At 41.6% G+C, this 12,739-nt stretch overlaps 2 protein-coding genes across 2 annotated transcripts; both read left to right on the top strand.

Moving 5' to 3' along the window:
- The first annotated feature begins 3,853 nt into the window (after positions 1-3,853).
- On the top strand, positions 3,854-6,989 carry LOC143878859 (uncharacterized). Its single transcript, XM_077381074.1, has 5 exons — positions 3,854-4,077; positions 4,174-4,380; positions 4,486-5,326; positions 5,657-6,010; positions 6,981-6,989. Exons 1-5 carry the CDS (start codon positions 3,854-3,856, stop codon positions 6,987-6,989), a joined length of 1,635 nt encoding a protein of 544 aa, XP_077237189.1.
- A 1,940-nt stretch (positions 6,990-8,929) lies between these two features.
- LOC143878858 (uncharacterized) lies at positions 8,930-9,355 on the top strand. Its single transcript, XM_077381073.1, has one exon. The coding sequence runs from the start codon at positions 8,930-8,932 to the stop codon at positions 9,353-9,355; it is 426 nt and encodes a 141-aa protein (XP_077237188.1).
- Positions 9,356-12,739: the final 3,384 nt, after the last annotated feature.

Raw genomic sequence — 12,739 nt, 5'->3', positions numbered from 1 at the left:
ATGTCTTAGGCATCATAGCTTAGAATAGGTGCGAAGAACTACGTTGCCTTGATTCTCGTGGAGGCGGGGATATGTAGGCTTCTTTGGATGAACATCAGATCATCTAAAGACTCGGGCCTAGATATAGATTAGAGTCTTAGGATTGTATGGTATCGAGTCATTTTCTATGTTTTGCAGTGTTTTCTTACTTTATTGCGCAGACCTTATGCTTTTAGCTGTAGCATGCATGTGTTTGCACACCAGAACTTAGACACAAATTTAGGTTTGACATTCATAACCTAGTTATTCTCAGGTGACACTTTTATTTCTTTTATGTGTGTTTATTATTCCTCCGAGACATGCATGATTAGATAGACGTCTTCTCGGAGATTTGTGTTCCCATTTCATATGATTTTCGCCCAAAACTCTTCAAAATTATTAAGTAAATGGCATAAGAGACCAGGTGTTTGCACTTGGGCGGATGAGGTGCTCTTTAGACCTTCCGAATTCGTAACCAAGCACGAACCTTATTTTATATCTCTGGTTATCCGTTGCAACAGAGCATAGTATGGGATCCAGGGCCCATTTGCCTTTTTCCTTGGATGGCGACTCTTCTTTATTTAAGGTACGCCTCGAATCTGGGCTAGTCCCCGAATCGAGAGGTATCTCACCTTTTTATCGCCACTCATGCTGTGAGAGGCATTCTTCTTTCGAGAGTTCCTTGGTGGAGCTCTCCATTCACGTGGATGATCCTGAGACTGTTAGCGCGTGGGGGCCCGTCCCCCGCCGCCTCTCTCGGATCGGGGTCCACAGGCTGGCAACTCTGCTAGGGAAATCTTTCGAGATATTGCCTAATTCTGTTAAAATGTCATTTTTTTATTAACTTTGAAGAATTTTGGGCGAAAGTCATTATAAATGAGAATTCAATCGCTTAGAATCCAGGGGCACCAAATAGGTGTTTAAAACAAGGGATTCACACACTGCACAGCATACATCATTTTGTTCTTTATTTTCTTTTATTGATTTTTATTATTATTGGCTCCACGGGATAGATATAATGCGTGCCTCATGGGATATCACTATCCAGATGGCACTGTTGTATCTATTTCCAAGCTATGCGCCAGTGCTGCAGTCGTAAACACTCGGTGTACTTGTGTTTACAGCAGCCGGTGAGCAATGAAGCATACTGTATATAACACTCGGTGTACTTGTGTTATATACTTAAAGTATGGATCATATGCATAGTACCTGATATATTGAGTCCGGAGCTCTACTTTCATTTTACATATATTATGTATATGGATATATTTGTTGATTTAGTAAAACCCAATTAGGATCTGCATGTGCTTATATATATATTGCATTCATATAAGGACGAACATATGTTGCTTACACATGTTGGAGCCTAGATTTAGGAGCCATGTCCTATCCATAGATTATTGTAGTTCACCTTATGTGGCTACAGACGCAGTCCTAGTACACTCACAAGTCTGTCTTGAGTCAAGCTTCTTGACTCTATGGGATCATCTTTAGGGCTGGTGCCCCTGGTTAGGATATATATGTATATATCTATATTTTGATTATTAGATTAGAGCCTACTCATTAGTGAGGCTTCCTTATCTAATCAAATTAGTCATATTAGTCCGTTCTTCGGATCTAGACCCAACCACTGGCTTTTACTTGCCCTCTCATGGTCGTGGCCTATCTTTTGCTCTATTCATTGAGATTTTTGTCCATATATCTTTTGATTATAAGATTAGGACCTACTTTCTAGTAGAGATTCCTAGCTTGAATCAATCAGTCGTGTATATTCATCTCTCAGATCTAAACCTAGCTAGTGGCTTCTACTTGTCACACTCATAGCTATGATTTATTCCTTGACCCAATGATGATAAGTATTACCTGTTTTCATCCTTTAAATTCAAACCTCATTTATCCATTCTTTTGTTGTATTACTCAAATTACTATTCGTCCTGTCTTAGATATGGTCGATAGCTTGTCTGCTGTCTCTATGACCATAGTCTATCATTATTGATCTTCTTGATCATACATTTTTGTCGTCCACCTTTCAGATTTAGATCCGGTCTATTGATCTACTTTTGTCATTTTATGACCGTGGTCTCTTCCCTGAGTTTCTGATCATCTTTGATCATCAATGGAACATTTGATGTCGCCAATTATATCCTTCTTGTGATTAGTGGTTAAGTTCATCCTTATTCTTTGTTTATTCCAAGTTATTCTCCAGTCCCTAATTATCCAATTCTATTCTTTGTGTTTAAGTTAAAATTATGGCGAATAATGTGTTGAAAGGCTGGATAAGCGAGACTATTAGGGCTCTTCTGCTAGAATCTTCGAACAGGAGTATGGCTGATCGGTTCATCTGTGCCTTCAATCATTTGAGTGTATCCGATATAAATTGGAAGTTTCTCCAAGCAGCCGCTAGATTCTGGGATCCTAATCTTCATGTTTTTCGATTTGGATCCTTCGAGCTTTGTCCTATATTCGAAGATTGGTGTGCTTTATTAGAACTTCCAACAGATGGACTGTGGATACAATCTTCGAACATAGATTCCTCTCATTCCATTTTTTGCAAGCTATTCAAAAATCAAACTGTTGATGCACTTTCATGCTTAACGGATACATGTGTGCAAGTTCAAAACCTCATCACCCTTTTTTCTGAAAACGTCGATCCTACTAACTCTCGTTTTCAGAGTTGTCGACGCAATGCTTTGATTTTTAGTGTCTTTGCGCGATATGTCATTCGGAAAAACCCTCGTGTTGCTCCGTTAACCTTGTTAACTGTGGTAGACCAAATTAACAAAGGGAGGAATCCCATTCCTACCATGTTAGCAGAGACCTTTTTGGGACTAGATCTTATTGCTTCCCAAAATATCAAAGACAATTTCTGTGGGTGTGTGAAGTTGTTGTATGTCTGGCTTGGTGAAAAATTTCAAATTCTTCAGCGACAAAACCAAAATCCATATATCCTGAAGAATTTCCGTACATGGAAACCAATAGCCAATCAACCTCAGTCCATCGATGAATGGCACAATTGGTTACAACATGTAAAGGAGAGCCAGTTTCGCTGGGTAAGTCATTCATGTTTCCACGTTTTTACTAGCACTTACCCGCATCCATTTGTTTACCTCATGGGTACCGAGAAATCTTCCTTCTATGCACCCATGCGAATTCTCCATCAGATTACGGGAATTCCATGTCCTCCCGGAATCATAGTCCCTCCTCTTTGTGAAGATCTCACTCCTGACCTTGTCCGATCCATTGTGGCTGCTTGGGGAAACAAAAATATAGAAAGGAGGTTAGGCTTATCTCGCAAATTCCGACGTGGAGAAATATCGGAAGAACCCGCAAGTCGGAGGGCTCGGATTGAGGAATCTTGAAGATCCGTATCATGTTTTGTTATTCTGATTTCTGCATTTCCTTTTTTTTTTGTCAGTCTGTTTATCCAGTTGTGATTAGAGATTAATATTTTTCATCCGTTGTAATCACAATTTGAATCTTATTAATGAAAGTGTGTTTTGTTTCTTTTGTCATTGTTTGATCAAAATAGTTTATCTCGATTATCAAAATTTTAATCTAGTGATTATACTTCCATTTCAGGATTCTTGATTGAGCAACCATTGCTCCTAAGAAAATCCTTGTTTCAAAATCAACCTGGTCCCGTCAGTCCGCTGATTCCAGGCTGAGTCGATTTTCTTCCTCACCAATTTCTTTTATCTCTCCTGCGTTACCTTTCTCCAATCTCCAGGAAATCCCTTCGCCCGTCCAATTTCCTATTGCACAGATGGTTGACTCTGGAAGTGCTTTGGCCGAGATGAGTGAGATGATGAAGGCTATGCTTCAACAGATGAATAACATGAATGAGGAGATAGCCCGTCTGAAAAATGATAGAGAATCTACCTCCAAGGAGCATGTAGCTCAGCACCCTTCAGCTATACCTCCTCCCCCTCCTGCAATGGCCCGACCTGCTGTTTTAAATGTCGAAGACGATATTGATGATGAGCAATATGCAGAAGAAAATTGTCATCCTAATCTGAATAGAGCCAATGAGGACAGAGCGATGGCGGACAGAATGGATATGTTAGCCCGAGAGATGGAAAACATAAAATTTCAAGGCCCGAAAAAGTTGAACATGGCCGATTTTATGTTGTATCCAGGAGTCACATTGCCTCCTAGATTCAAAGTTCCGGACATGGATAAGTACGATGGGACCGGGTGTCCTAGAAGCCATCTAATGTCTGTCCTTCCGCTTCTTCAGCAGCATGGTTTATCTCCAGAGCAAGTTGCTCTTCTATTTCCTAGATCCCTTGTTGGAACAGCTAAGAAGTGGTTCCTGAGTTTGAAAACAGAGGAGATCCGAACTCTAGAGAGTATTGCAAATAGGTTCGTCGAACAATTCTCTATGGAAGAGGGGATCGATGTAACTAAGAGAGATTTGAAGGCTTTGAAGCAGGGCCATAATGAAACTTTTACTTCCTTCATCCGCAGATGGAGAAGGAAAGCTGCACAAATGACTCATCGTTTGTCAGATGAGGATCAAATCAAGATTGTGGTGAAAAATCTGTCACCACAATATTATCACCATATGGCTATCCAGTATTTCCTCGATTTCAACCATCTCATTAAGACTGGGACCCAGATAGAAGATGCATTGGCTAAAGGCCTGAGATCAAGAATTCCATCTGATGTTCGAGAGGGGAAGCGACCTGTAATGGCGCCGAAAGAAGTACATAATGTTAATTATGTCAGACCTCCACCCAGGGTAGTCACTGAAGTGAGAAGGCCGCCGATGGAGCAGAAACCTCCTCGTCATTTTGATCCCCTTCCATATTCTTTGTCCGTAGCTTTGAAGAAGCTGTTGAAGGACAGAAAGATCAAGCTGCCTGATATTAAGCCTCCTCTCAACCCGTTGCCGAGATCCTGGAGAGAGGATCAGTTCTGTGATTATCATCGTAACACTGGCCATATCACTGATAGGTGTTTAGCCTTGAAGCACCAAATACAGAACATGATCGATAGGAAGGAGCTGTCAATCGAGTTACCAAATGTAACTAGAAACCCCCTTCCTACACACGCAATGCCGCCTCCGCCTTCAGTCAATGTCATTTGTGCTGAAGAGTCTGTCATTGATCCTGCTTCTTTCATATTCGCTATTGAATCTGAAGGAACCTATGTCTGGAAATTTAAAGAAGAAGATCAGTGGGCAGAATCCGAAAAGCCATATGTCTTATCCTGGAATGACCCTGATGTGGCTGGGCCATCAAACCAATCATATGTTTTTCAGTGTGAAGATGAGGAGAAAGATTCCGAATCTCTATACGTCTTAAGGGTGAGTGATGATGAGGAAGAAGAGATAAAAACCCCTTACATCCTTAAGATAGAAGATGAAGATTTGTTGCTCCTGAACGATCAATGTGATGAACTCCGCCACGTCACACGGGGTGGACGAGTATTTAATCCAGCTGAACTCAGAGTTGATAATCCAGCTGAGGTTGCAAGAGGGGTTGACAATCAGAAACAGAAACAGAGGCTTGAGGAAGAAGAAGACAATTTGTTGAATCAGCTCAAGAAGACACAAGCTAATGTTTCTATCTGGGGCTTACTGATGGCATCGCCGAAGCACAGACAGGTTGTACTTCGTGAATTGAACTCGTCCCAGGTATCAGTTGAGATCACTCCTGACGAGCTGGTCGGTTTGGTGGCCATGGCCAAGGCTTCAAAAGCTTTATCTTTCTCAGATGAGGACTTGCCTTCAGAAGGAAAGGATCATACTCGTCCTCTCAAGATTACCCTGCTTTGCAATCAGAAGAAAGTATCAGAAGTACTGGTAGACAATGGGTCAGCTTTGAACGTGTGTCCTTTGAGCACTGCCACTACTCTGGGGTTTGGGCCTGAAGATTTTATTCCGTCTGAGCAGGGTATACTAGCATATGATGGTACCCGAAGGGATGTGATTGGAACGTTGGCTACTGAGATTGTCATCGGAGGAGAAACCTTTGACATTGAATTCCAAGTATTGGATATCAAGACTTCCTTTTGTCTCTTGCTTGGTCGACCTTGGCTGCACAAGGTTGGAGTTATCCCTTCTACACTTCATCAAAAATTGAAGTTCATTCGAAACAATTGGGTGATCACAGTCAAGGGAGATCCCGAGCCAGAAGTTGGACAAATATCTCAAGAGCTTGTTACTGAAAACACAAGAGATATCAGTCTGACAGGATTTTCAGTGGAAGTTTCGGCTATCACCATGAAAGAAGCTATGAGTGAAGAAATTATGTTTCTCTCTAGCACCAATACTCGGGTAGTCAAGATGATGCGCCGATTTGGGTATCTCCCAGGGGCAGGTTTGGGAAAGAATATGCAGGGTCCGACTGAGCGGCCCGAGTTGAAAGCATCTGATGGGTTGTTTGGGTTGGGATACAAGCCGACTCGCAAGGAGGTGCAGGAAATGAGAGCCTACATGTTTAAATGGGCAGAATGTCGCCGCAGAGGCTTAGAGTTTCCAATGGGACCTTTCAGCAAAGTCATGAATGGTAGATTCCGAAAAGAGGGAGCTGATTGCCCTTATTATGGTTTCTCAGAGCCATGGTATGATGAGAATGGGACCAAGCTGCCGGGTCTTGAGATTTTCTTTGCAGATGAGCTGCCAGCAGAATTTTACAGTAAGCAGATTACAGAGGCAGTAGTGACAGAGGAACCAGACTCAGACTGGGTTGAGAATTTTGAGCCAGAATTCCTAGATTCTTCGTTCCAGACCGAGGCACCGGTCATTGCTATGATTGGGAGAGACGCACCTTTTGTGAACCCAGAGGACTATATCACCCCAGCCGAGGGACCTCTGGATAACTGGACCTCACAGGTTATACCCCAAGTAGTCCTTCAGTGTATTCCAATCCCTTCAAAAGAGTCAGTTGTTTCAAAGTATGTGTCAGTTTCTGAGTCCGTCCCAGAGTCTGTCATTTCTAACTTTTCTTTTGATGCAGGTACTGTAGAGGTCGTGTCTACCTCTGAAGTGGGTGACGAGTCTGTTCTTGGTGGTGTCGAGTCCAAGTCTGAGGACGTATTCATTGATTCTTCGTCTGTGCATATTTCTGGTTGTGTCGATACTGATGTCGACTTATTTTTTCATTCTGTTTCAAAGTCTGTAACGCCTGATGTGGGCGAGTCATCTGATGTAATCATTGATTCTGATGAAATAAAAGACTCTTTTGCTTATATTCCTGTACTTGTCTCTTCTGCTGATTCTGTTTCTGAACTTGATCAAGTAACTAATAATAACAATCAAGACTCCCCCTCTAATGAGGAAGCCGATGAAACTCCCCTTGAAATCAAGCATATGATTCAACAAGAGGAGAGTCGCCGCGCTAAACCACTTGAAGAGGAAATTGAAACCGTAAATATAGGTGATGAAACCTTAATTCGGGAAATACGAATTGGCAAAATTTTATCTCCTGAGGAGCGTGAAGAATTAATCACCTTGCTAAAAGAGTTTAAGGAGGTTTTTGCTTGCTCTTACGATGACATGCCAGGATTGAGTGAGGACATTGTCCAACACAAATTACCTCTAATCCCTGGCATCAAGCCGAAGACACAAAAACTCCGGAAACTTAAAACAGAATGGGAGTTGAAAGTTCATGACGAGGTTAAGAAACTACTCGAAGTGAAATTCATCGAAGTAGTTGAGTACCCTGAATGGCTTGCAAATATTGTACCTGTGCCCAAGAAAGATGGAAAAGTCAAGATGTGTGTCGATTTCAGAGATTTGAACAAGGCAAGTCCGAAAGATGATTTTCCGCTTCCGAACATTGATCTCTTGGTTGACAATACCGCTGGACATGCACTCTTATCCTTTATGGATGGATTCTCAGGGTATAACCAAATCAAAATGGCGCCTGAGGACATGATGAAGACGGCATTTATTACTCAGTGGGGGACATATGGCTACAGAGTTATGCCGTTTGGTCTCAAGAATGCTGGTGCCACCTATCAGAGGGCTGCGACAACTCTTCTTCATGACATGATTCATAAGGAGGTCGAGGTCTATGTAGATGACATGATTGTCAAAGGCAGGACTCGGCCAGAGCATACAGTCGCTTTGAGAAAGTTCTTTGAGCGAATCCGAAAGTTTCAGCTTCGCTTGAACCCTAATAAATGTGTATTTGGGGTCACGTCAGGGAAGTTGCTTGGATTCATGGTCAGTGAAAGAGGAATCGAAGTGGACCCTCAGAAGATCAAGGCTATCCAAGAAATGCAACCACCAAAGACAGAAAAGCAGATTTGTGGATTCCTTGGCAAAGTGCAATACTTGAGGAGATTCATATCTCATTTAACTATGACGTGTGAACCCATCTTCAAGCTATTGAAAAAGAATTCCTCTAAGAAATGGAATGAAGAATGTCAGGAAGCGTTTGAAAAGGTCAAGCAATGCTTGTCTTTGCCGCCTGTTCTATCCCCAGTTATTCCTGGTCAACCGTTGTTGATGTATTTGTCCATCACGGATACGGCAATGGGTTGTATGCTTGCTCAGCAAGATGTAGGATCTAAGAAGGAGAAGCCTATCTACTACATCAGCAAGAAAATGCTACAGTACGAGATAAAGTACACTATCTTGGAAAAGACTTGTCTAGCATTAGTCTGGGCGACTCAAAGGCTTAGACATTATCTATTATCGAATAAGGTATTTCTGCTTTCACGGATGGATCCGTTGAAGTACTTATTCGAGAAGCCCGCCCTTACAGGAAGAACTGCAAGGTGGTTGCTATTGTTATCTGAGTTTGACATCACATACGTCACTCAGAAATCTGTCAAAGGACGGGTTATTGCTGAGCAGCTAGCTGATGCTCCTGTTGAGGAGAATGCTTTTCTGAAGGCTGAGTTTCCTGATGAAGAGATCATGGAACTTGAAGAAGAAATTCCAAGTACCAGATGGACAATGTACTTTGATGGAGCTGTAAACAATCGAGGACAAGGAATAGGAGCAGTGCTTGTATCTCCCAAGAAAGAATACATCCCGATATCCATCAAGTTACAATTCGAATGTACAAATAACATGGCAGAGTACGAAGCTTGTATCGCAGGACTTGAGGCAGCTTTAATTTTGAAAGTCCAAGAGATTGATGTATTTGGAGATTCAATTCTGATAATTTGTCAAACCAACGGTAATTGGAAGACAAGAGAATCAAAATTGATCCCGTATAATTTCTATCTCGAATCTCTGGCCAAGAAATTCAAGAATATCACATTTACCCATCTGTCAAGAACCAAGAATCATTTTGCAGACGCATTGGCTACCTTAGCCTCGATGTTGGATATTTCTGAGAAAATGGAGGTCCAGCCTTTAGCTGTGAGGTCGCAATAGGCTCCAGCGCATGTAAATGCCATTGAGATATCAGCGCGATGTCCAGATGGAAAACCATGGTATACAGATATCAGAAATTTCATTTCAGGCAAGGGGCATCCGCCTGAAGCTTCCAGCAAATAGAGGAAAACTCTTCAGAGGTTCGCTGCCAACTTCATCATCTGTGGTGAAGAGTTGTACAGAAGGTCGTTTGATGGGATACAGCTTCTGTGTGTTGATGAAGATCAGGCTGCAGAGCTCATAGAACAAACACATGAAGGTGTTTGTGGTCCTCACATGAATGGTAAAATGCTATCAAGGAAGATCCTTAGACTCGGTTTCTATTGGCCCTCAATGGAAACAGATTGTTTCGCATTTGTGAAGAAATGTCATAAATGCCAAGTCTATGCGAATCTTATTCATGTGCCTCCGTCGGAGCTGCATTCTATGACCTCGCCGTGGCCGTTCTCAGTATGGGGGATTGATATCATTGGCAAAGTCTATCCTAAATCGTCGAGTGGACACGAGTACATCTTGGTGTCCATTGACTATTTCACAAAATGGATAGAAGCTGCTTCATATGCTTCCATAACTTCCAATACAGTTGCGAAGTTCATCCGTGCGAATATCATTTGCAGATATGGAGTACCTCATGAACTGATTTCTGATAATGGATCTCATTTCAAGAAAGAAGTAGTGCACCTGTGCGAAGAGTTTAAAATCAAGCATCATAAGTCATCTCCTTACAGACCGCAGACAAACGGGGCTGTAGAGGCAGCGAATAAGAATATCAAGGTCATAATCAGTAAGATGACCGAGACTTATAAGGACTGGTCGAACAAGCTTCCTTTTGCTTTATGGGCTTACAGGACATCGATCAGATCCTCTACAGGTGTAACTCCATACTCTCTAGTGTATGGAATGGAAGCAGTCCTCCCTGTTGAAGTGAGAATCCCGTCCCTAAGAGTTATGATGGAAGCGAATCTGTCAGAGTCTGAGTGGGCAAGAGCCAGACATCAAGAATTACAGATGATTGATGAAAAGAGGTTGAGAGCCTTGTATCACATCCAAGGGTATCAGAGAAGAATCGAAAGGGCATTCAACAAGAAAGTTAAGGTCCGAGAGTTAAGACCAGGAGACCTTGTCTTGAAGTCTTACCGAGCACCGGTATTTGATCCCAGAGGAAAGTTCAGGCCAAATTGGTCTGGTCCTTACATTGTTGATGAAGTCCTGCCTGGAAAAGCCGTAAGACTCCTCAATGAAAATGGAGAAAAATTAACAGAACCTACAAACCTGGACCAACTAAAAAAGTACTATGCTTAGATACACCAGGAGGCCGTCTTTGATCGATCAGAGCTCAAAAGCCAACAACCTCAAAGTCAAAAACCATTTGCAAACACTTTGGGCCTAAATAAAAAAAAAAAACTTTCATTTTTTGATAAACTCAAACCAGGGGCATCTTTTATGACTTGCGTCATAAAAGATAATAACCTGAACTACGTCATGACCTGATCCCTCTCTACAGGGTACGTAGGTAGCCTGATTAATTCGGGTTCGGTCAAATCCTTCAAACCTTTCAAATCCTTAAAAAAAAAGAGAAGGAAAGAAAGAACAAAATAAACAATTTTTGAAACCCAAATGGGCGAACTACGCGGACCTGATTCCCATTTCTTTGGGGATACGTAGGCAGTCTGGAGGGTCAGATTCGGTCGAAAATACATGAAAACTTACCAAATGTTAACCTGTTTGAACCCAAGCCTACCTAAAAGTCCTTCTGGTGTACTTAGGCCCAGGTTTGTAGAGAAACAAAAAAAAAAAAAATGATGATGGAGTCTTAGACCCGCTAGACTGAAAACCCGCAAGGGCGGCTTAGGCAAAAATTAGGGTGCTGAACCTGCTGGATGGAAAATCTGCAAGGGCAGACAGTCCAGGCAAAAATTAAGGCATACGGTCCGCCAAATCGAAAACCTGAAAAGGCGATTTGGTCATGGCAGTGACTTCATAAAGGACAGAACCTCTGAAAGCCAGCAAGACTTTCATTTCTTCGGTGACATTACTCCAAAGTCTGAGTAAGCACCGACAGAAATTCTTCTGACACTCTCAAGGCTAAGGGGGTTAAGAATAAGCAATCCAAGGGAATAATAACCATGATGGAAATACCGGAAAAAGGAATGAAACACCTTTAAATACGGTTTTCAAAAGATTCTAAGAGTGGTAGACTGTACCATTTTAAAAAAAATACTTATCAGACTAAGAAGCAGATTCAGTCTCTCTTAGAGTTTAAGTCATTGTGCCCGTCGAAGTCCTCATTTGCTGGTTGTCCAAGTCTTTTCCTATGTCGAGTCAAGGTCAAATTCCAGAGTCCTGTGTGGTTAGTATTCCTCCCAAGGCTGGGGTGATGAAAAAAAAATGATGAATTTGTATCCCCTCAAGGGTGATGCGCAGCAGAGTGAAGTTCAGAAGATGATTGATTCTCAAGTCCATATGGCAGTCTTTCAAGCCCATATGAAATGGCAGAGATCGTCAGAATTGAAAGGCAGTTGTCGGGCAGATACAGCCTGTTGTAAACCTGAAAGCTTTGTAACCTCAAGTATTCATTGAAATGAAAATTTTTGACCATTTCCCTGTGTTTTGCTCTCTTATGAATCTGTCATGGAAGTAAAATTATACTAGGGGCATCTTTTATGACTTACGTTATAAAAGATATCAAACGTGATGATAACTGGGATAGCTATTCTCAGCAAATGAAAACCAGAGAAGCTTGAGCACAATCTTTGAGTCAGTCTCTTCAATCAAATTGTTTTCTTTTGAAGTCCAGTTTTCAGAAAATCTTATCCCTAATGGAGTCTAGAATTTGCTCCTGCAATTGTCAAACCCTCAGCAAAATGCTTTTCACTCATTTTAAAAGGGTTAATACCTGAAATTTTCTTCAAGTTTCTTGAGTTTTATCTTCAGCAAAGATCATGCATTTTCAATCATTCTTGGCGAAGAATGACTTATTCACCTTGTGAAATCGATCAAAGTTGGTCATTTCTTCAATCATTTCAATGAATTTTCCTTTCATTTTAAAAAAAAATATATTTCTGCCTTTGGCTCCGCGATTTGGAGTTTGGTCTTTTCTTTCACCATTTGAAAGATTTTAAAAGCTGTTTTCGCCAATGGCTCCGTGATTTGGAGTTTGGTCTTTTCTTTCACCATTTGAAAGATTTTAAAAGCTGTTTTCGCCAATGGCTCCGCGATTTGGAGTTTGGTCATTTCTTTCACCATTTGAAAGATTTTAAAAGCTGTTTTCGCCAATGGCTCCGCGATTTGGAGTTTGGTCATTTCTTTCACCATTTGAAAGATTTTAAAAGCTGTTTTCGCCAATGGCTCCGCGATTTAGAGTTTGGTCATTTCTTTCACCAT

Source organism: Tasmannia lanceolata, unplaced genomic scaffold (genome assembly GCF_043159265.1).
Source record: "Tasmannia lanceolata isolate RefF3 unplaced genomic scaffold, GAP_Taslan_0.1 ptg000006l, whole genome shotgun sequence".
Classification (NCBI taxonomy): domain Eukaryota; kingdom Viridiplantae; phylum Streptophyta; class Magnoliopsida; order Canellales; family Winteraceae; genus Tasmannia; species Tasmannia lanceolata.
The sequence above is the reverse complement of the archived record's forward strand: the minus strand, read 5'-3'. Positions and strand labels throughout refer to the sequence as shown.

Excerpts from the sequence above, each read along its gene's own strand:
- LOC143878859 (XM_077381074.1), top strand. The coding sequence starts at position 3,854 with ATGAATGAGGAGATAGCCCGTCTGAAAAATGATAGAGAATCTACCTCC. Across the intron at positions 4,381-4,485 it reads CTAGAGAGTATTGCAAATAG|ATGGAGAAGGAAAGCTGCAC; the intron begins GTTCGTCGAACA and ends CTTCATCCGCAG. Across the intron at positions 5,327-5,656 it reads AATCTCTATACGTCTTAAGG|GTATCAGTTGAGATCACTCC; the intron begins GTGAGTGATGAT and ends AACTCGTCCCAG.
- LOC143878858 (XM_077381073.1), top strand. The coding sequence starts at position 8,930 with ATGTACTTTGATGGAGCTGTAAACAATCGAGGACAAGGAATAGGAGCA.